This window comes from Equus asinus, chromosome 27, assembly GCF_041296235.1.
Source record: "Equus asinus isolate D_3611 breed Donkey chromosome 27, EquAss-T2T_v2, whole genome shotgun sequence".
Taxonomy (NCBI): domain Eukaryota; kingdom Metazoa; phylum Chordata; class Mammalia; order Perissodactyla; family Equidae; genus Equus; species Equus asinus.
This window is the reverse complement of record NC_091816.1, coordinates 8,613,775-8,638,723: the sequence shown is the minus strand read 5'-3', so window position 1 is coordinate 8,638,723 and position 24,949 is coordinate 8,613,775. Positions and strand designations below refer to the sequence as shown.

General features: G+C 38.5%; 1 protein-coding gene across 8 annotated transcripts in view; it reads left to right on the top strand.

Annotated features, from left to right (window-relative positions):
* The window catches only part of UNC5D (unc-5 netrin receptor D), a 503,297-nt gene that overhangs the window by 383,726 nt on the left and 94,622 nt on the right, over window positions 1-24,949 (top strand). For 4 of the 8 annotated variants that reach the window (XM_070499923.1, XM_070499924.1, XM_070499925.1 and 1 more), the window contains exons 5-7: window positions 12,290-12,470; window positions 13,326-13,493; window positions 15,275-15,439. In XM_070499923.1, the coding sequence (XP_070356024.1) occupies window positions 12,290-12,470; window positions 13,326-13,493; window positions 15,275-15,439 (514 nt within the window). The remainder of the gene's footprint in view (window positions 1-12,289; window positions 12,471-13,325; window positions 13,494-15,274; window positions 15,440-24,949) is intronic. The other 4 variants (XM_070499928.1, XM_070499929.1, XM_070499930.1 and 1 more) reach the window with 2 other exon arrangements.

Here is a 24,949-nt window from a genome sequence, read left to right as displayed (position 1 = left end):
AATACTAAAAATGTTTTGTTTTCTTGGTTTCCATGATATACATTTCATTTCTCTCTTACCTTAATATCTGCAAGGTATTTCTGCAGCTTTCTCTTCCCTGTCCTCACATTAAAATGCTGCTTTCTTTTAGGGTTGATCTTAAACTTTCTCTCTCTCTCTCTCTCTTTTCTTTTTTTTTTTTTTGGCCATCTAACACTTTCTGCATGATTTCATATATGCCTATAGCCTTTGATACAGTTTATGCTGAGGACGATGGAGTAAGTATACCCCCAAATTAGCTGACTATATTAGTCTGGAACTGAAGACAGATCTAAGTTGAAAATGTTTACCATAATGCCTTATATACATCTTAAAATTAACTACATGCACCACTGAGGTTAGCTTATTTTTCTTTTGCTATGTTTTTTGTTTTCTTTCTTTCTTTCTATTGATTTGAGAGAGCTCTTTGTATATTAGGGACCAAGGTGATATTCAGTCAGTGCCTGTCAGTACAGCATCCAAAAATGACCTTTTCACCTGATGTTTCCTATATCACTTGTCCAAGTCAGAAATATGGGTGCCAGATTTTGATTGCCCTCTTTTTAAATCTTTTATCAAATCAGTCACAAATCTCTATTCATTCTATTTTACCCTTTAACTTCTTGTAAAGGTTCTTTACTGTATATTCATCACAACCTTTCAGTTCACTCCACCACAGTCTCTCCCTAGTATTATTGTCACATCTCCTGATGATCTTTCTGCTCCTTGCTTTGCCAGCCCTTCCCCATCCCATATATTCTAGATATTATATCGAGTGTTCTTTTTAATGTGAAATTATTATGTCATCAATCCTCCCAATTTTTTCAGTGAATCCCTATTTTCAGATAATAGGTTTCAAATATTTTAATGCCAGACAGGTGAGGAAATCATCTATTTCTTTCTTACTTCTTCAAGAAAAACATTCCAAATCCAATTCCATATGTTAAGCTTGAAGTACCTGTGAAGCATACAAAAGTAGATGCTGAGTAGGCCTCTGAATATCAGAGGCTGCAGCTCAAGAAGTTCAGTGAACTGAAAATATCAGCTGGGGAACGTTCCGTGTCTGGCTATGAACATCACATGAGTCTGGTGATGTCATATTGAGAGACACTGTATGTTGAGATGTGGAGAAGGATCTAACCCTGAGACCTGAAGAAATGCAACACTTCATGTTTCTTTAGAGAAGAAGCCAAGAAAAGAGACAAAGAAGGCGTGGCCACAGGGGTACAGAGAGGGAACATGTGGTATTATAAAAACCAGTGGGAGAGAAAATTCAAGAATGGCTCTCATTACCCGTGAAGGTCAACAAAGAATACAAAAGAGCATGCACTGAATGTAGCAGCTTAAGGATCATTGGTGACCTTAGCAAGAGCGATTTCAGTGAGTCGATGGAGTGGAAGCCAGATTGAAATGTAATGAAGAGGAGTGAGTATTTGCTAAAGAATTCAAGAGAGATGACTATGGGGTGGCAGGGCAGGGAGAAGAATTTTTTGTTTGTTTATTTATTTGTTTTAAGTTGGCAGAATTGTTGAGCATGTTTGAATATTTCAGCTCTTTCGTGCTCAGTTATTTTTTTAACTGTAAAAATGTAGTTAACAATGTCCACTTCACCAAATGGTTTAAGATGTGAAAGAGCCTGGAACAGTATCTGATGCACCACAGCCCATCAATATACGTAAAACGTTAGTCTCTCTTCCCTTCTCTTCCTCTGCTCCCTACTCCAGCTCCACCAGGCCTGTCATCCCTTGTCATAGTAAAACTTATTGTATTTAGTTACAATAGAAATGGTTTTTTGTTTTTCTTTTTAATCTGACATCTCATGAGCGTTTCTTTAATGTTTGTTTCCTTAAATGCTGGGCACATTCTAATATACATGTATATTCTTAGCTAGTTAAATTAAGTTGCCTTTTCAGCTCTAAAATTTGGAGATGAAATCTGTTACCTCCTTTACAAAGTATGTTTGACTCTCCTGTACTCTTTCCACGTTGACAATGGTTAACCAGGCAACAGGTTCTATTTATAAGGGGAAGGCAAAATTAACACAATATGAGCAGCAATGGGGTTAACTTTGCAAAAAAGCACTACATTTCTGCATAAAGAACTTTTGTTTGGAGCAGATAATGACAGTCTTAGTCACAGTTTTATTCCTAATCAATATTTTGGAGAGAACACAAGAACTGATGTGAATTACTGTCTAAAATTTAAAAGCACTATCCGAACCAGTGATCTAGAGAAATTATCCACACAAGTCTTTAGAGTTCAAATTTGGTTATTTTGCAGTTGTGTTATTATATGAAGCATGATTTCTTGCTGCGTGCTTTTCTTTTTTTGCAGTGGCTTTGTGTCTGTCAGCTGAAAGGAAACTTGTATGAAGTGTACAGTAATCAAAGGGATGAAAGGTGAATAAGTGTAGAGCCTTTTTTTTCAGCACCATTAACTCAGTGGCATCTACCTGGAATGCAGATGCCCTTTGCTGATTTCATTTTGATAATGCTGTAAGCTGGTCTCTGATAATTGCCTTCTGTAATTGGAACAAATTTACGATTATGCTAATTCATTCTCAGCCGCCCAATACATGGAAGCTGAGCTAATCCATATCTGTCCCCGCGTTTCCTTTGTAGATCATTACATGATTAGCCTCTCACTGTGGCTGATGGAATTTTATTCCGAACAGAGCTGTTTTCTCAAATGGTGTGTATATATGTATGCGTAAATGATATGTGTTTGCGTATCTTTAACTAATTGTATGTAAGTAAGATCAGCTTTTAAAACCGGTTTATGATATGAACATTTAGAATCTTTAATGCTTTAGTCCTTAGTAAGATGGCTATTTTCTCAGCACTTGAGTACATATTACTTGGTTACAAGGAACAGAAAAGGGGAACAGTTAATTAACGTTCCCTCACCACCACCTTAAAACCCTAATTACATGCCAGAAATTATGGGAGGAAATGTGAATACAGAAACAGTTTTGCATCTCTCTGAGGGCCAACTCTTTGTAATCTTGTTAGAGAATCCTTCCCATCTTAAAATAATTCTTTAAAATGAAATGACACATTGCACTATGTTTTACATCACTCTTTGGGATATCATGCTTTGGAAGCATCTCCTAGGTATTGCTCATCAAAGATTCAAAACCTGCATTCTTTTTCCCCTAACAGATGGGAACGAGGAGAGGTAGAATTAGCAAAGCACAAGATCCATTGCACTATGGAAAACACGGCTGAGAAGCAAACGGTAGCACGCGCCCTCCTTACAAAGCATCTTTTGATTGCATTTCTCTCCCCATTCTTATACATATGCTTTGTCTGTTTAATGTTGTCTTTTTCCTCTGACCATCAGTCTTGTCAATGCTTTACATTAATGTAAACATGTCTCATTCTTCACTCATGACAATGTTACAGTTTCAGTAAACAGTGGAACAGGGTGTTCACTTTCCCAGAGACCATTTACCTGTCAAGATGAATTAAAAAATGAGACTGTACCTGACTTTCATAACTGAAACGAGGAAGTTAAAGGACAGTGCTGATCTGACAAGAGACACGCAATGTCAGACGGGAAGGCTCCATAATCAGAAGTCAGGCTTCTACCAAGGTGCTCATGTCTGTCATTTCATTCAGCATCAAGGAGTGTGATTCTGTCTGTGATCATTAGGTTTCTAAAATTTACCTAGTTCTGCTGCTGTGACTTCACAATTAAGCTGAATTTCTGCTTCCTTTTGTGATGCATAATCAGATAAGTGGAGCTAAATTGAAGAAACCACAGTGTAGGTGGCTTTAAAGTCAATCTATACAGTCTGGAAAGAAAAGGAAGACAAAAGGGGAAACATGAGAGTAGTGTTATAAATAACTCGAAGGAAATATTAACAAGGAGAGAGGAGAGGACAAATGACATGTAATCTGAAAGCAGCAAAGCAACTAATGGCCTAAACTAACATTAGATGAAAACATGCTCCAATCTGAGTAGAGGGATGCCACTCTTTGCGATAGTTAAGTCCCAGTAAAGACTTATTTGAGAATGCCAAGTCAAATTATGGGAAACGTTAAGGAGCAGCACCTCATGTGGTCAATAAGAGACACATGAAAATGACTCATGTCTTGTGGTAGAAAATTATTTGAAGACTATTAGTTCTAGTTCTATTTTCCAAGGATGTTGCCTAGGCAAATCATGTAATCTGTAATATGGAAAGAATAAGATTTTCTTTGCTTACCTTGGGGTTGTTGTGAGGATCAAATGAGATGACGTATTGGATAGCAATGTGTTTGCTTATGAGTGTAAAGACAATGGCCAACATCTCTGTGGGTTCTTTGGCCTTTTCTTCATGCTCACAAGATGGCGGCCATTTCTTCAGATAGGTAAACAGATAAATTCATGCCCAAGCAGGTAAAAGGCCAGAACTGCCTGTCCCTTTTCTCAGGAAAGCAAGCGTTTTCCTACAAGTCACCCGATAGACTTAGATACAATTGGCCTTCTTAAATATTTTAAGACCACAGGCTATATCGTCACAGCAAGATTTCATGGACTACTTGCTCCATTCATTTCTGCTCATTGTCAAAATGTGAAGTAAAACACCAGGTAACTTTCAAAGGGCTACCATAAATTCTCCACATCTGTACATGGACAAATAGTAAGTTTGAGTAATTTTTTTATCTCAAAATAATTCTGGCCACATTCTAAACATCCTGACATTTTAGTGTAATGTAAACAGAGTGTGTGCATTCAAATGAGAACTATTCTTTAAATCATCCCCCTGGGAGACAATATACTTATTCTAACAATATTGCTTTTGTCAAGAAAATTTTTACAACTCTTCCAGGGAATGATCATAAAAGTCCCAAAATATGTGTTCAAAATTATCTTCAATAGTACCAATCCCTAGATTTCAAGGTAATTTTGCAAATAACATGGTCATCCTACCAAATCTGGCAAATAATATGGATAACTAAGTACAATGATTAAAAGCAAAACTTGGAGTCAAGCTTGGATTGAAATCCTAGCTCCACCATTAACTATATTTGTGACTTTGGGCAAAGTACTTAACATCTCTGTTTCTTTATCTGTAAAAAGGGGGTCTGCCTCATAGAGATAGTTTAAGGATTAAATTAATTAACACATGTATAGTGCTTCAAAGAGTACTTTACATACAGTGAGTGAACAAGAAGTCTTTTTGATTTTAGGCTGGGAAATATCCATTTGATCAAAGCTCACAATGTGACTTAAGATGAATGAGAAATTTATTTGTCAGACCAATCTTCTAGGGTGTGCAAGTCCAAAGGCTCCACATGGTTCTGTGGAACCCTGTGTTTACTTCTGCCTGGTCTACACTGTCCCCACCCCTCTGTTCTTATGTGCCATCTCAGTTTAACGCCTCATCAGCTAGAATACATGCCTCAGCCTTCTCTCTGTTTTCTCACAGAAATCCAGTCACACTTGTCATTTTGTAAGATGGTAACTTCACAAAAAGTTTGAGACGTTATGCAGAGAATGACCACGTTGTAAACTGCTTCTAGTACTTCAAAGAGTCTCTCTCTCATATCCCTTAGTGTAGCCCTGTCTCTCCACCCCAACCTATCAGACAAGGTTGCCTTCCCAAGCCTTCCTTAGTTGTTGTGGTGAAGAAATATTTATTACTCTTACATAACTCATACCTTGAGCAAATATGTAAAATTCAACATGGGACCGTGTGCAGCCATTATGAAATGTTAGTGACTCCCAGAACATATTCAAGAACAACTACTCTAAAAATCTTTCTCTTCGAGATCATGCATATGCTCAACCCTGGGACCTAAAGCAAAGAATAATATCCCTTCCCTTGGCCCTACCTCTAAAGTACAGTTTGAAGTTTTATCATGTGTCTGTATATCACACCAGGCTCTACATTTGCAATTATATCAATTTGAGCTAGAAAATTTATTCAACAGGTGTCATTGAACATCCTCAGAATTAGGTTCTAGGCAAGAGATAAGAATATTTAGGGGCTGGCCCCATGGCCGAGTGGTTCAGTTCACGTGCTCCGCTTTGGTGGCCCAGGGTTCGGATCCTGGGCGTGGACATGGCACTGCTCATTAGGCCATGTTGAGGCGGCGTCCCACATGCTACAACTAGAAGGACCCACAACTAAAATATACAACTATGTACTGGGGGGATTTGGGGAGAAAAAAAAGCAGGAAAAACAAAAGAATATTTAAATATTGTTCATGTTCTTAAGGAGATTGCCAATGAGTACTGCAGAAAGAAAATAATCACAGACAATGAGTAGATGAACGTCCTAAGTCTGAGGTTACAGCTATAACACATATGAACCATTCAATTTTATATTTAGTCTAGCAAATCCCAAGAGAGAAGACTAGAATTAAGAGATAGGAACCCTTGGTAGATAATATCAACAAATGGCCCTCATTGGCATTTTCTATGGGATACAAAGGGAGAGTTCCAAGTTGATGCTATCTAGAATTCAAAGGACAAGAGGCTTGGGATCCTGCCTGGGAAGAGAGCAAGCTTATTAAAGTGACTTTCTTTTTCTGTCTAGTTCTCATCTTTCTAAATGGTTAGTAACACCATTCACCTTCTCATTCTCTTATGGAATATTAAGAACAAGAACAGGAACATTAGAACTCTGACATGCTGTCTGATGCAAATACACATTTAGGTGTAAGGTTTATATATGTACGTAAATGTCTTTGACAAAAGGTCAGAAGAGGTGAATGTTAGGACTTATGCAAACATTTTCAAATGTAATCCCGGTCTCAGATAAAAGAATCTCCCACAAAGCATAAACCCATCACTCTTCCAAAAGAGCCTCTTTCCCCTTGCATTGCACCATGCTGCCTATTGTTGAGAAAATCTATAGGATCGTCAATTACATACCTTCTGTCCCCAGAATGACTGATCAGGAACCTGCTGTCTGGCTTAGAATCTAATTGTCTTTGATGGTCTGCTTTGCCAGATTTGTTTATAAACTGGAAAAATCTACAAATTGCAGACCATCTGTACATAACACTATGCTAGTGAATGCCAGCATCCTGCAAATCCATAAGCTCATTACCTCTAAGTAACTAGTTTCTTCAAATGCTCCTAACTGGAATTATCCATACAAACCAAGTAAGTAGAAACCAGATGAAAAACTGTTTCTCTGAGGTGTGAATGCCTCCAACAACCTTCTGGAATGTTACGCCTCTTGGTCAAAGAGATAACCTGTTAGCATGAAGCCATTTGGATCAGTGAAACAAATGTCCATTAGCCTCAAGGTGCTCAACATATTGATCCCATAAGGCTAATTTGAAAATTTGTATTGCTTTTGTTAAGAGCTTAATTAGGGCTTTCCAGTGTTGTCAACTTCTTGTAAAATAATTTCTGAACTCAGTACACATGCCCTTATGATACTTGCAGAAAGCATACCCTATATAACTTCAAAAGTTCTTCGATGGTTGCCAGTCATTTCCACGAGAAATCCTTGAGAGTGGGCAACGACATGTGACCCATACATTCTAGGATGATGAGGGAAGCAGATTCAATGAAAAGGAATTAACATCAGTGAGGGACACAAGCCCCTCCTTGTGATAATATTCACCGGGGGCCAGAAAGCTGGTATATTGTCACATTTGTGGAGAAGAAGGAGTGAATCTGCTTCTAGTTCATGGATATATTTGGTTTGGCCCTCACAATATATTTTGCAATATATGAGCCATCATGTTAGAATCAAGAAATATTACATTAAAATACACATCCTTGGCTTCTCAGGAAAGATGAAAGAGATCGTCTGAACCTGACTCGTGGCTGCACATCAGCACAGGCCGTGTAATCTACATTTTGTCATAATCACCACCACTTCCCCATACATCCTGACACTGAGGCTAAGTAGTCCATAAACTTGAGGACCACTGTGATGCTTTAAAAGCAAAAGAGATTTTTAAGCAAAAATGAGTTCATTGTCATTTTTCATTGTGCTCATTGTTATTTTTTTAAATTACTCATATCTCTAAAGTGGGAAAACAAAAGGAGACAGAAAGCAATAATATTTTTTAAGAAAAATGAGAGTGAGCTCATTCCTTGGTGGAAATGAAGAACAGCCCTTGTCTTTAATATGCAAGCAATGCACATGGATGTCTCACACCCAGCGCCACTTCTGTAATTTATGTTCCCTCCCTGGCCCCCAGGAACATTTGAGTTTGCAACTGCCGGGGTAGAGAATGCTTTTTCTATCTTATTTATTAAACTATTCTACATTAGCAGCACTTAGCTCATCAAAAATGTTTTAAAATTTCTCTAAGTGACAAAAGCATAAATCCTAGAGCAATTTGTCACTTTTATAAGCCCAGAAAATACCAAACTGATTTCCTCATAAAGATCCTGCCATCAGTTGAATGGATGAACTATTAGTTTACAAATAGAAAACAGGCCCACAGTTAGGAATCTACTCATGTGCTGACTGTTTACAGACATAATTGGGTTGATGGACCTCAGCCATGATACCATAAAAACCAAGTATATCGGAATGTACATATACCTACCATACCTCATTCATCCTGTATCAATGTTTTTCAAACTATGATCTGGGAATACCCAGCAGCCAACCATTGTCTGTGTCCATAGTACATGTGGGTGGGTAGTGGGTAGATTGTATGGCAGGGTCAACTTAAATGGTGGTACAGGTTGTGCACTGAATGTCTCCGTGGGGCATGATTGACATGGTCAGGGAATGATGTGAGTGGTCTCCCCTGGAGTTGTGTAAACCGTGGCCCCGGGTGTGGCCAAGCTTATGCAGCTCAGGGTCCTTCACTTCTGCATCGATTGTAAGATCTTTCCTTATTGATTTGTTTTTCATTTTAGGCTTTCAGATAAGATTTAAATTGAGGAAACATTCTATGGTTAAACATAAATTTGAAAACCACTGTGCTACATGATAAGTAAAAGAGATGTTTTTAAGTTGAAGTGATTTTTTCAGATTACTAAATAGGTTTTCCTTGAATGTGTGACAATAAGCCACCAGGAAGAAAAGAACAGTCACCTCTCGTCTTCTCGTAAAATCTCTATAAACATATTGTATTCCCTTCCAAGGCTTTTTTAAGTATATATATATGTGTTTGTGATATCTTTTTTTGTTTTACAAATTTATGATAACACAAAACATAAAATTTTCCATTTTGACTCTCTCATGTATTATGAACATTTTCTGTGTTTTCACTGTGTAGTTGGAATCATGACTTTTAGTGCCTAGATAATATTAAAGCATGTCATTGAGTTGTGATTTATTTAAGCAAAGTTCTATTATTTGGCATACTTTTTTCTTTTCCTTTCTTTTTTTTCCTACTAAAAATAATTTATTGTTTTTAAATCTTGTTTGTGGCTCTAATACTTTCCTTTGGTAAATTTCTGGGATCATAATTATAAGAACAAAAGGCATTACTATCTTTAAGACTATCAGATGGAGATAAGTACTAGGAAGAGAATTAATATAGAATGAGGGGGATGAAGGGGGCTTGCTCTATTAGAAAGGATTGTTAGGCAAGACCTCTCTGAGGAGGTGACATTTGATCTGAGACCTGAATGAAAAGTGGAACTGAGCCATGGGGCTACCCATGGGAAAGGCCTGCCAGTCAGAGGGCTCAGCAGATGTTGAGGTGCTGAGGTTGGAACTTGCTTTGAGTTTTCTAGAACAGGAAGGAGTCCAGTAGGGCTTCCGTCGAGTAATCAGGAGTTACTTGCAGAATCCAAGATGGAGAATTGACCAAGAAGGACTTTGTTAGCTTTGGTAAAGATTTGCAATTTTGTTCTAAGTGGGATTCGAGGCCATTGAAGGATTTCGAGCTAGAAAGTGACATGATCTAATCCTTTTGTGGAGAATCAACTGTAGAGGCAAGAACGGAAGCAGCAGAGAGCCCAGTTAGTTGAGAGCTATTGCAGAAGCCCTAGAAAGGGACTATGATAGAGCATCAATAGCGGAAATGCCCCGTGCTCTCCAAGTTCAGCAAAAAACAAACCAACTGCAAAAATAAAAACTATGTGTATATGTATGTGTGTGAGTAATTTTAATCTTTGTTATTTTCGTAGGAAAAATCTAATTATTTTGTTGTTTCAGTTTTTTATTAATGGTGTAGAATATTTATTCAGTTGTTTAATTACCATGTATTTCTTTTTTCCTTCAATGAAACGTATTCTTATCTTTATGCGCTGTTACCTCTGATGGGATTTTATCATCGACTTATATGAGAACTTGAGCTGGTCAGATTATTATTCCTCAGATCATCATATTATTAACCTTTTGTCTATCAAATTTGTGGCAAGTATTTTCCTAGTTTACTGGCCACTTAACTTTGTGTGTGATTTATTTTTATAAGCGTTTTCAATTTGAAGCTAGACCTCTACTTGATGATTGTGGCTTTAATTTCCTTTTTGCCAAGATTGGTTGGAGAAAGCTTTCTTTGATTTCCAGGTGTTGGGGGATCCTTTGAGTTCCGCCTCCAGAGACACTGCCCCCAGGGCTCTCTCTGGCTTTTATTCACTAGAAATAATTTACTTATGGAACAGGGCCAGACTTTCCCAACTTCCTGACCAGTTGTTTGGGGGTAAGTATGGAAACAGACTATGACTCAGGTGGGAACATGAGGGAACAGCTTTCTAGGTTCCACAAATAGCAAGAGCAGGAAATTAACAATGCCTGAGGGCATCACCAGGAACTTCCGGGGGTTGGTAGGCAAGCTTGCTTCTTTGCTTCATGGACCTGCACCACGTTGCTTTTCCAGCCCTTCTTGATGTTTTAAAACAGTTCTCAGATCTCTCCTTTTGGTTATTTGATATCATTTTCTTTTCTAAAATTGACCTTTTCTAGGGTAGATTTTGGATGATGATGATGTTTGGTACTCCAACTCTCGTTAATGGGGTAGTACTTGGGATACGTACTAAAAGATCATTATAGGTTCTCTTCTGATAAATCCCTTTTCTGTAGAAATCAAAAATCCTTATTAAATCAAATTGTTATATAACAGATGCCACTTATTTATTGGTGATAAATTAGAATTCTTTAGATTTAAACACAAAATTAGACATCTTATTCTAAAACCAACTTTCAATTATCTGTGCTAATGGTTGGCAGAGTATGATGAAAAGTCCCCTGATGCATATGCTTCTCTGTGATGTCTCTGTGGTGTAGTTACTGCCATTGCTTTCTGTGTTAAATTACAGTTTTGATATGTCTGTTAAATTTCTGTGTATAACATATGCTGATAACTAGAGCTAAATGGTTGTTTTCAAGCAAGAGATGTATCTAGTGCTACCAAGATGGCACTAGAGAGTGCAAATGTTGTTTGGATGTGGAAGCAGAGGACAAAATGAGGAAGGCAAACAGTTAGTTTGGGAGAAGACTGGCCTGGTTGAGAAAATAGGGCAGTTAGGGGCGGTGCACCTCAACTTGGGAGGAGGATGGGCATCGAGGTAGTAGAAGGTTCCATGTGTGTCTTCTTCATGTGTCCAAGGAAAGAGAAGTTTGGGCCAAGGATAGGATTATGGTGGAACTGGAAAGAGGGAAATAGGTTCTCCAAGAGCAAGCTGGAGAAAAGAAATCAGAGATGGGACTAGCCTACGCTCAGAAGATGTGTCAAGTGAGCTCCTCCAGAAGAGAGGCTGGGCCTTAAATGTGTCGGGTGCCTAACCCGGCCTAATTGTTCTTGAATCATTCAAGGAATGGCATAAGTGATCAACAAAGAAAGGTATCCCCAAAACTAGGGAAATTTAATTTATGTGCCTATGATTACCCAAATCTGTATTACATCGGCTTTTATACATTATCATGCCTTTATTAAAATTTAAGTGCAAACATATTGACTTGAAACCTTGTCTGACAACATAATATCCTCTCAGCACAGAATACAAATTCTGCATATTTGTGTTGATTTTCTGAACTCCATTTTGGACTAGTTATTGAAACATTGTCATCATCACCAGAGTTGTAATAAAATAAAATATAATGAAATGACCTAATTACAGTCATCTCTTTTCTTTCTTCCACTGCATTTTTAGAAAATGGGTCAAAGTCAATAGGATATTTATGTTCTTTTACCGCCTCCAGTTTATTAACTTGAGTATTCATTTCCTGAACATACGAAATTTACTAAATAAAAGGGTTGAGAAATGGAATAAAGATTTAAAAAAATCATTGCTACTGCTCTGTATGTTAGTACATCTCTCTCCGACACACCGGAACTGCTCACCTTCCAATTCCAGAAAAGACATTTTTTTAATGACTTGCAAAGTAAACTTTCCTTTCTTCTTATAGGTGGAATGGCTAAAAAATGAGGAGCCCATTGACTCTGAACAAGATGAGAACATTGACACCAGAGCTGACCACAACCTCATTATCAGGCAGGCTCGGCTCTCGGACTCAGGGAATTACACCTGCATGGCAGCCAACATCGTGGCCAAGAGGAGGAGCCTGTCAGCCACAGTGGTGGTTTATGGTAAGACCAGCCCAAAGGCCAGGAATGGATAGGGAGGATGGAAAGCAGAAAAGTAGAGGGAAGTGTATTTTATTAATACTTTCAACTTTAAGAACTTGAGAGGACTTTAGTGGTCATCCGCTACAGCGCTCTCTCCTGCCTCTCTTATTTGGAAGGTGAGACTACACTTCTGTTCCCATTAATGTGTTTGCTCTTCCCTCCAGTATTGGACTTCTGAGATAGTCAATGACATTTCCAATCTCTCTCTTTTAAAAATAATTTTAAAAGTTGTTTATTTTCTTCTATTGTGCTTATGTTTGAAAATAACTGAGGTGGGCAACTTCTGCTTCCCCTCCTTCCCAAACCCAATATGCACCCCCATCCTCTCCAGTCCTGCTGTAAGCAGTTCCTCTCTTGGAGCTACCCAAAACAAACATTACTGTATGCTAAATATCTCACGTGTTATATAAAAGAAATTCCCAGTTATTTAAGTAAAGGCAATCCCTTCCATAATAGAAGAGCCCTGGGATTTATTTTTGAAGCGCTTCAAGTAGTAGAAATTCAAATGCTGATATTTTCTTCTTATACTCTGGATTTTCAAGTGGTTTAGACATATTTTGATGAGTTCTTCGCATTTTTCATAATTTCCCTGCAAAGAAAATTCTCTGTGTTCCTCCTATATCATATGAGTAGACTGAGGCGCAGAGATGAGGGAAGCCCCACTGTGCCCCACGATGGAGAACCAGTGGGCGTCCGCACAGTCTCTTGGTCCCTGGATGCCCAACTCACAATACCTGGCACAGTGGCTTGCACATAGTAGGCAATCAGTAAAAACCTCTCTCCTTTTTTTCTCCCCTCCCCATTTTTCTCTCTCAGTGAATGGAGGCTGGTCTTCCTGGACAGAGTGGTCAGCCTGCAATGTTCGCTGTGGTAGAGGATGGCAGAAACGTTCCCGGACCTGCACCAACCCAGCTCCTCTCAATGGTGGGGCCTTTTGTGAGGGCATGTCAGTGCAGAAAATAACCTGCACTTCTCTTTGTCCTGGTGAGATATGTGTAGATCACCTTTTCCCTTCTGATCCACCAACACTATTAAGCTGGTGTGAAGCATTCAATATAACCTTCCTTCCCAAAGTTACCTACTCCTTAGTTCTTAGAATGGAACCTTTGTCCAAAGTGCTAACATGGAACTCATTGTAATGGCAAGAACATGGGTGAAATACCCCTGTTTGGAGGCAAATTTTTTTTTAAATCCTCAATGACCCTGGACACTTACCATCAATAAGCCAAATGCTTTGAAGTATTTTTACACTACCAGTGTTTTGTTAGGCTAAGCCATCCCCTTCTCTCCTTGGGTTCTCCCATGTTGTAGCATTCATTTGTATAATAGCTAGCGGGGATTGAGTTGTCTGTGAGCACAAAACAGTTACCAAAAATTTGACCCTTTATCATTGGTTACCAACCAACTGACCTTATCAGACTTAGTTTTGTATTTATCGACAGTGCAATTGGCAGAGATTGTACAGTATCAAAGAAGTTTATATTTTACATTTGGTCTATGTTTGCTTTCCTTTCTGAATAGAGAGAGACTTCAGTTATCAAGTATGGCTTTTATAAGTTCTTTTGTTTGTCTCTCACTGGCTCTAACCTGATTTATACAATAAGAAAGAGATGAGATGGAAGATGACTTCCTTTATGGGAAGCATATCCTCCCACTGAGAAATAAATTGATCTGAGTCTCACAAGCATTATAAAACATTAACTCTGAGGACACTGGACTAGAGCCTCATGTCTTTAAAATTTCAAATCTAGTTCCACTCAAACCCAAGGTGAGGCTCCTACCAGCAGCATATTCTCGGAGTTTCATTTTGAACTCGTATTCAATAAACATTTATTGAGTGCTTACTATGTGCCAGGTACTGTGCAAGATACTTTTACACATGGAACGTCATTGAATTCTGTGTTGTGAGTTTTCTTATCCCCAGTTGACAGAAATGGTAAAGTGAGTCTAAGTGATTTGCCCATGGTTGCTCAGCTAATAAGATGACAGAACCAAAACAAGGAGTCAGACATTTTGCTTCAAGTTCAGTATTTTTGCTGTTATCCTATTCTCAACTAATAGCTCTACATTAAAAAGTAAAGCATCTTAAATAGCCCACATAAGCATGGTTGGACTATTCCTAGGGAGTAATGGAACAGTTGCTTCCAACAGCTGTCATCATTTCTAGGGTTGATTTGTAGTGGAATTGGATTCAGTTTGTTTGTTGCTACATATGGCAGCAATCCATGACCCAAGAAACTCTGTTTATGTAAGTCCTAGTGTCTTGGGGTTTGACTGACCTGTTTTAGTTTAATACTATCAATATATATCAGTTTAACTTTTTATTGTTTAGAGATTTCTAGAGCTTAAAGAGAGTTCATTCCATTCTCTGTTCTTTACTGTCAACCCGTACCAAGTGGTGATTACCAGTGGTTACTGCACATAGTTTATCTGTCCGTCTAAGATGCACTTGGGCATGAAAGACTGAGAAAGAGTGGATAATGATATTATTAGCCAACCCAAGGGCACTGGTAATTCGAATGCTTGCTGAAATTCAGTAATAGGACTCATCCTGAAATAGCAAGAGAATTACACCACTGCATTCATTAGCCTATCTGTTTAGAAAAGAAACCATGGAGAGAAGATAAACAGATACATTATTTTGTTTTTGTTGTAGTGGTTAGTTCTTCAAAATTCAGTTGTAAGAACAACAGTAGTCCTGGGGTGAGTCTCCTTATAGCTACCTAATTCATTCTAATAATGGTTCCTTTCGTTTCCCTTTGAAGTGGATGGGAGCTGGGAAGTGTGGAGCGAGTGGTCAGTCTGCAGTCCAGAGTGTGAACATTTGCGGATCCGGGAGTGCACGGCACCACCCCCAAGAAATGGGGGCAAATTCTGTGAAGGTCTAAGCCAGGAATCCGAAAACTGCACGGACGGTCTCTGCATTCTAGGTAACACCTTCTGTTTCACGTCTTCAGTGTTTGTCCATAATATGAAAAGAACTGTCACAACCATTAATTTGATGAGATAAGTTAGTAGAAAACAAAATTACCAAGAGTGAAAGAAAATGGGTGAAAAGTGTGAAAAATGAGACAAATACATTTTTAGTAGAGATGGGGTAATTTTAAATATTTCATCGCTGCAAGTGTCATAAATGTGTATACTAATTACTAATCTAATCAGGTAAGATTTTAAGAGGAATGATTTGAGAAAATGTTGTAGACTGTTTAACTTAGCTGTTCTTTTCCTTTAGGAGCCACCATTCTTAAGTTTGGTGAAATTCTGATACTGATCACCATATGATTATATTTCTCCCAAGAATTTTACAGTACTGTAAAGCATTTAATAATCTCCAGAAAGCATGGATCTGTGGCATGGGACATATATTGTGATGGTTATCTTACAAATGGTGGGAAAAAATATGCCGCCTGAGGAACTGGGTGGCTTTGTATCAAATTGGTCTGGCAGAGCACGAAATAGAATGTTCATTTTGAAACTCCCAGGCCTTAGCTTTATTCCTGAGATTACACTGTTATGGTCTCCAGGTGACTGTCTGCCTGGGTGAGAAAGTATGAGAGAATCAAATAGAGTCACATAGAGACAAGTTTTAATTTGGTGCTATCCCTTACTAGCTTTGTGACCCTGGACAAGTCACTTAACTGCTTAACTTCTTTGACTGTAAGTACCAAAAATGGAACCTATTTTTGGTTATTGTCAAGACTCAGTGATAAAAGAATATATTTGAATATTCCATGGGACAGAGTAGGTGCTCAATAAATATTAATCTCTTCTCCATTTTCCCATTCAGTTAACTAAGATGTATTGATTTTGCTTAGGTCCTTAAGAAACAGGAGATTCAAGGCAGACTTATTCTCTACAGTTGGGTTGGCTTCTTGGGAAATATCCAGCCAAAAATAATGTGGCTCAATATTTGGTCATCTTTTCAGGAATCCGTGTCACTTTTATGTGAGAACAGGACAGTATGAAGGAAGTATCTAATTTGGATTTAATTTTCTGCATCAATGTGACTGAGTACCCTTAAAAGCAAGCATCTTCAAACGTGCTAGCTGTTGTATTTTCAAAACAAATCTGTAGGGTTAATACATTGGTTGAAATTGTCAATGCATTGAAAGGAGCACTTACTAATACCCCACAGTGCCTTGCTTTGTTCAGTACCAGTACTAAGTGACCTGCATGTGTCAAATGCAAGACAAGGGACTGTAATAGAAGCCAAGCTAGCCAGCATTCTCAGTGATGGCAGGGCTGTGATCCCCAATACGTACATCCCAACCATTTGCCTTCCTCAAAACACCTTCTCCCTTCCAACAGGTAAGGAAATTTAACACAAGCTCCATAGCAAGAGCTTTAAGGAAACGTGGTTGTGACTACACTTGACTAGCACCGGTTTATTTGAAATATACCTTTGAGGTGAGACTACTTGTTAAACACATAGCCATATTTTTTAATTGATACAGTTAGGACTGTAAATCTCATTTGTCTTCTAAGGAGCCATTCATAATATGACTCTTTGGTCACTGGTTGAATTTTCTGTATCATATTAATATCCTTTCTTATCAACCACTGATTGAACTTGCACTTGGGGAAAAAAGTTTATGGATTATCAGACTTCAACCTTAGTTGACTAAGGCTTAATCTTAGAGTTACTGATTGAAGACAGAAAATAGTTAGCTCCTAAAGTAAGAAAAAGTTATTATTAAATACATGAATGTTATTTATTTTCACTTGTATTGCAATATGTAGTCATTTGTCATTTGAGTAAGAGTTCTGTTTAGGGCTGAAAGGAACTACCGGAACTGAGAGTATACCGGCCCACGTCGATTCCAACTCTAAAGTCTGAGATGTGTATTCATCTGGGTGCTCCAAAGAAACAGAACCAATAGGACATATACGCTGTACATGTATATACACACAGATAGATAGGTATATAAGGAGGTTTATTATAAGGAATTGGCTCATATTATTATGGAGGTTGACAAGTCCAAAATCTACAGAGCTGATGTCCCAGTTCAAACACTGTCAGGCAGGAGAATTCTCTTACTTGGGGCGGATCAGGCCTTCGACTGATTGGATGAGGCCCACTCACCATTATGGAAGACAATCTGGTTTTCTGAGTCTGCTGATTTAAATGTTCATCTCATCTGAAAACACCCTCACAGCATAATGTTTGATCAAGTATCTGGGCACCTGATGGCCCAGTCAGGTTGATACATAAAATTAACTATCTCAGATGCATATGTACTTGTGAAGTTCCAAAGCTTAGTTCTTTCTTTGGAGCCAGTCTTGGCCATAGTTCAGGCAGTCACTTTAAGCAATTCATTTGTTTACTCAATGAACCCTTATGATGGACATTGGCTGTGTACGGTTTTTAGTCACATACGTGTAGTTTAGTGGGTATTCTGTTTCTATTTTTGTGTAGTGGAAATAAAATAGCTAGGAAGACAAGGAGGTTTGGAATGTGTTCAGCATGGGAAGTAAGACCTCTGTTAAATTGCCCCATGGGTTTAAAATGCTATGTGAGCCTTTCCTTTCTATTCATGCATGTATTTCCTTTTCTATCTAAGAATGGTTTTCCTACTATCTTTTACCTCCATAGTATGCACATTAATATGTCTGTCAAATACAATCAGAGACTCTTGATGGTTACAGTGACTAAGATTTTTTTTTTTTTAAATATTTATTTTTTCCTTTTTCTCCCCAAAGCCCCCCGGTACATAGTTGTGTATTCTTCGTTGTGGGTTCTTCTAGTTGTGGCATGTGGGATGCTGCCTCAGCGTGGTCTGATGAGCAGTGCCATGTCCGCGCCCAGGATTCGAACCAAGGAAACACTGGGCCGCCTGCAGCGGAGCGCGCGAACTTAACCGCTCGGCCACGGGGCCAGCCCCACAGTGACTAAGATTTTTAAGGGAAAAAGAGTAAATCTCCTATGAAATCACAGAGAAGAATGAGATATATTTACATATCAGTGGGAAAGAGGTGTGTTTGGAAGAGCCTGACACCAGGATATATTCTGTCCTTTTAGACAACAGTGGGTTACCAATGTCAACAAAAATGGATAACATTTTATTATCTCTGCAGAAAGTAATGAACAGCAATGCAGATAATGATGCCAACATCACTCTGTGCTTTTCGCTGGTACTCTGGCTGACTGCTCTTGGTGAAACTAGCTGTGCTCTCAAGATAGAGATCCAATGAAGGCTGGAGTTGATTAAAATGACATTTGGCAATAGCTTTATGGAGCAGTAGCTTTGTGAAGGATCTAGGTCATGTTGCAATTTGGGAATTTCCTTCATCCTAATTTTTTCCCTTTATGCCAAACATGACCCTAAAGCAGTTCCTCAATTCCCAACTCGTCTTAGAGGTTTAACAATGACATTGCTTGGCACTCGGATGACCTACAGTTCTTTGACTTTATTTAGCTTTCAACAAAGCATCTGGATTTCCCTTGTTGTCCCTGAGGGCTGCATTTCTCCTAGAGATGGAGCTGCCAGCTCTGAATGATCACTTTAATATTTGGGTGTGATTGTTGCTTGGTCAATTGTGACTGGAGCGCAGAACCTTAGTGTTATGCTATCACAGATGGCCACACCTAAATGCTCTCAACAAGAAAATAAATGCTCCGAGACGGGTGAGAGTAAGATTAGGCAGTTTTGCCAATAGCAGTTAGTCCAAGGATTCAAATTGAAAGCATAAACTAAACAGCCAAGCCCTTTATGCTAGAGCATTATTTTTTTCCAGAAAGATAATTATGTGGTATATTAATTGTCAAGAAACAATAACTTGTGGATCCATGCTTTCTAAGCTTAAACACCAGAATCAGGTAGTTTTCTGACCGATGTTGTTTCTACTTGCTGAACTTAGCTACTTCCATGGTCTGGGGATCACAGCCAGAGGTAAATAACATACACATGACAGGAAGAGAAGGGTGAAATGTTGTGGTGTTTAGTATGATCCTGAGGAAAAGAGAAGCCTGCTCCCCCTCCCTTTGTTCCAGCAGCTATGAAACTCAGGGCTTTGGCTTCAAAAGATTAAGTGGATCTGCTTCAGAGGGGATTAGTGCCCAGATGTGTAGTGGGACTGAAGCCAGAGAAATGTCACAGGGGCCTGAAAGAGAGAGGAAGTCTCCAAGGCTGAGCTGCTGATGGCTAATCTGTCCTTCTTGTCTAGATGTAAGATAGGTCAGTTCAACATTGACACTTCAAACACTGAAATATCAGTTCAATGGTGGTTTGTTTTCGTTTCTGATGGGTACATTGATAAGAAAAATTTGAATTGACAGTTTAGAAATCACATCAAGGATAAAGACATCTATACAATAGCAGTTTTAAATAAACATCCCAAGCCACATCTAATAATCTAACCACATTGTCTTTTGAATGACCTTCTTAAATGACCTAAAGGAAACACCTGAAAAGGTGAGCCTGTAATCACATCAAAATAAAGGTTGCCTTGGTAAGCATTTTCTCTTGGACCATTCTAAGCTTCATTGTTATCCATTACAGTAATTACCTGGGTCCCTTCTCTGTATATCCTAGGGCACTGAAGAAGAGAATTTTCATTCCGGAGTTAGTTCAGTACATCCGAAACGACTCTTACTTTTTGCTACTGGTTTACGGAAGGCGTATTTTGTACAGTACACAGGATTATAAAGGATGAATTTCTCTTTACTAAAACAAAACCCATCATTTCCTTTCTTTGGGCAAAGAGTCAGGAATCATACTTGACTCATTCTTAAACTTTTTGTTGGACAAGTTCATATTTCAGGGCCAGCTGCACTGCACAATTGCTTAATTATGGCATAGTGAAACTATATAGCAAAGACATGAAAATGGCATCAGCAAGAGAACATGCTAACACAATGCATCCTTAAGTTGTCATGAAGTTTCCTACTGGTTGCTAATTCTTCCAAGTCATTTGAATATTACAGACCCATTTCTATTCTATTTATAGACATAGTAGGTTCTCCTTTTTACATAAAGATTTTTCCTAGAAATTCCCAATAACTGCCTTTCTGCGTAACAAACAACTGATTAATTCAGGGTTGCCTTCATGTATACTGCATAGCAAATGTGGATATCATATTGCAGACACACAGGAATAATAAGAATGTAGATTTGGACACATATGGTGTCATTAGCAGCTTAGCAACAATCTCTCCCCTATGCCCCAAAAAAACACTTTCCCATTATGGGACCCAATAAGAAGACCAGCGAGTAACAAGCTTTAACAAGACAGAGTGAAGTGGCTCACAACCAAAGTTTCCATTGTGCTTAATTAAAAAAGAAAATAAAGCAGAGATATCTCGATACTTATGAGTCTTAGTGAAAGCCTTTTTTTTTCAGTTCTACAAGGCTAAAAACTATCATTTTTGTGCCTCGTGCTAAGAAGACTTGCACTCGAGTGCCAAATCCTGAGTGGAATTGAGCATAAAGAGCATAAAGAATAAATCACACACGCAAATTCTCCCCTCTTTGTTTTCCACTTACTCTAGGCTTTTCTACTTTTATGCCTTGTTAATAAAAAGATGATGACATCTGATTGTTTTTTGAACGTAATCCCCCTTCCGATTAAGGTTTGGCCTTCATCCATTGATCCATGATTGATGTGTATTTTGCAAGCCATTAAAAATCTGTGGCTGTGGTTATCACCCAGCTCTGATACACTTAACATGCCCTTTGTCACCCAGGAGTTTTCCTCTGTCACCATCTTCTGTTTATTTCCTCATAGACCTTGGCTCTATGTACATCGTCGTGATAGAATAACCTAGGTAAGAAATTCATTCTCAGCTAACAGAAGTCAAGGCATTGATTCTGCCTGTCTCTCTCTTCCATCCACTTCTTCTTATTCCTGTTTCCTATTTCCATACACTGTTCCCTCCAACATATTTCAATGAATACTTTCATACTATGCTTCCAGTTTTCTGGTGAAATTGGACAGGAAGTATGTGTCATGCCTCAGAAACATGATCTCTGGAAGATTGTTTCTCTCAGGGACATCTTGTTAACTTTGTTCATTTTATGAGAGGAATTGAAATAAAACACCACAGTAAAGAGGAAGGACTTTAAAATTAAATTTGGGCAGCTGGAGAGCAGGATACATTACCTCAGATCACATTACTTAGAGAGAGAGAGAAAAAAGACAAAAACAGATCATAAACCCAAGAAAACTAAACAGACAAATATGAACAGATCCCCGTGACAGTGTAAATTGGAGACAGAAAACCCATTAGAAAGGTTAAAAACATTTCTTAAGGAAGTGGAATTTTCGACATAGAACCAGAAAGTGGGTGGGAATGCAAATCCATTACAGAGAAAAGAGAAATATTTTGTCGATGACATCCCCAAGGAGCACTGGAAGGCGCTTCCGAACTGGGGATTGTTAGAAGGTACAGAAGTTGAGCTTCCTTGAGGGCTGGGCCCAGGATGGGCCTGGGTTCATCCGGCTTTCAAGGCTGAATAGCCTTCCAAGCTCCTCTGTGATTCTGAGTTGAAACTGGTTATTCTCTTATTGGAAGATAAGAAATGGACACGAACTGAGAATTGGGAGAAGTAAATGAACTGAGCGTAGAGGATTCGACCATTTATCCCATAGATAAAGAACAGGTTGAAGAAAGAAGCAGGGATCAGGGGTCCCATTGCTTGAATTCGCATTTTGATTGCAATACTATGAGCAAAAGTTTCCTAATTTCTCTAAGCCTAAATTTACTCCTCTATAAAATAAAGTTATAATAGCGTCTATTAGGAAAGGTTCTTTCTAATAGAGCATTTAGCATCCGTAGTAAGCACTCCATTTGGATAAATAATAACTATATTGTGTGTGTATCTTCTAATAAAGAGATTCCTGTGGCAGAAAAGCTATATTTTCTGTGTTCTGCAAAAGTATGAACAATGTGACACTTTAAATATTTTGTTAAAACATGTCCTGATATATCTGGCTAATATAGTATTCCTAATAGAATGTACTTGGCATCAAAATCCCTAAGAGACGCAAATTGCATTCTTTATACAGACGAGTCCTGAGCAGTAACTTGAGACATACTGCCAGTTGTAGGAAAACAGAGTTTAGGAGGACCCCAGCAATTCATGAGGATTCTTACACTCCACGTCAGAACAAAGTTCCAATATCCTTTCCCAGAACTTTTGATAAGTGACTGAATGAATAGCTGTTGATTTTCCAATCTTCGTTTGCATGCGGGATTTGGTCCTGAGGAGGAGACAGACCAGGTGATCGATGAGGTCCCAACTAGTTCTAAAATTCTATGATTCTAACCACTGAATAAAAATAACTCAAGGGCAAGGTCCAGGAGAGGGGCCTGGATGATTCCTAAGTGAAAAAATCAGTCCTCACAATACTGGGAGCAGGATATGGAGGTTTCCCTCATGTTATGAAATACACATGTTCTAACAGCCTCCTGAGAAAAATTTTTATAAAGCAAAGCCTCATTTGTCAATGCAAATTCAAAAGCCCTTTCTCGTTGGGGACAACAAAAGCCAATATACACATTACCAGGCTATATAGCAATCCACAGATCCCAGGATTACTACTCTCCTGCCAGTCATTCTGAAACAATGACATTGGTTACATGTCTAGTATTTCCCTTATTCCACATTTCCACATCCCCAAATTAGCAATTTTGCCATGTTTTTTCCAATATTTAATAGATTTGGATGTCAGTAACTACTGATATCCAAGGTTCCTTCTAATCAGGAAGTTTCCAAAATTTAGGTTCTCTGTCACATAAAACAAACTATCCCCATATTATTAATTCTGTGACTTCCAAATTCTACATTTGTAGTATGTTTAATCAAGATTCAACACTACAAAACCCTGAGTAAGAAATATTAGTCTGGACTCTAGAAAGATTTAATGTCTGAGATCATAGAGTGGTCCAGCTATAAAAGAAATGGCAAGAACCCAATCAGAGATGTGATTTAAAACTGAGTAATCTACTCCCATAAAGAATTCAGTGGCCTCTGGGGTGTGCTGAATAAAAGGAATTAATAGAGATAGGAGAAACCTCTTTGTTTTGATTCTACCTTTTCTCTTTAAATTACAAATTAAATATATGTGTCTCTTCAAGATCATTGAGAAAGGTGATACATAAAATGAAGATGATATTAACATCAATACACATTATCGTTAACCCTAGCCTTTCCCTTTCTCCAGAGAAGTGTCAGTATTATAAGAAGAAAAGATCTGGCCTTGCATACATGTGTTTGGTAGAGGACGATGTCAGTGTTCAGTGGAATGGAAAACTGCCTTGCTCATTTGGAGAGAGATCATGGGGTAGCAAAAAGAACTCTGAACTAGGAGTCAGGAGTCCTAGTACAGGTACTTTGTTAGCTAGTGCATGACTTGGAGCAAATTTCTCAAGATCCCGTGTCTCGTGTTCATGTCTATAAAACAAGGAGTTTGGGCTAGATGATCTCCAAATTTTATCCTAGAATAAAAACATGAAGTCATTATAATTTTATATCTCGAGTGTAGCTTTCATATATATGTGCATATACATGTATTTCATATTTTATACGTGTATATATAAAAAAATGAAAATAATACCACTGACATGTCAGTGTTTTCAGATATGCTTTTTAAACAGTTTTAAGAAGAAATTGTAATTCAGTGGTACCTAAAATTAACCATTTGGATGATTCTTATGCAGAGATTGGGGGGATGACTTTTAGATAATGAAACAAAGGTAACCCCATACCCTACCCCACCAAAGCAGTTTGCCAGCCTCACCTAGGAACTGAGTTATCAAATCAGGCCTCTTGCGTTCCACTCCAATCCCTTCATTGAGAAGCACAATGTCCTAGGAATTTATACAGACCATAGGAAATTTATGGACCCTGACTTTGTAGTGCTTGTAATTGAAATTACATACAAGGCTTAGCAGCACTCATTCATTCAGCAAATATTTATTGAGTACCTACTGTAATCCATTCCATTTACTGTTCTAGGTAATGGGAATGGGTAGAAAACAAAGATATATACTCCACATGCAAGTGGCTTAGTCTGTAATGTAGTCGGTAAATATGTGGCTAGCATGAGGACTGACAAAGCTTAAAGAAATTTACAAGTCAAAGGTTCTCATGTCACAATTTCTCTGTAAGCTTTTTTTTTTTTTGGTAAGACAGGACTGATAGGCTATGTATATTGGTTGCTAAGTATTTTCTTTCTTTTTTTTTTGAGGAAGAGTAGCCCTGAGCTAACTACTGCCAATCCTCCTCTTTTTGCTGAGGAAGACTGGCCCTGAGCTAACATCCATGCCCATCTTCCTCTACTTTATACATGGGATGCCTACCACAGCATGGCTTTTGCCAAGTGGTGCCATGTCCGCACCCGGGATCCTAACCGGCGAACCCCGGGCTGCCAAGAAGCGGAATATGCAAACTTAACCGCTGTGCCACCAGGCTGGCACCGCTAAGTATTTTCTTAGCAAT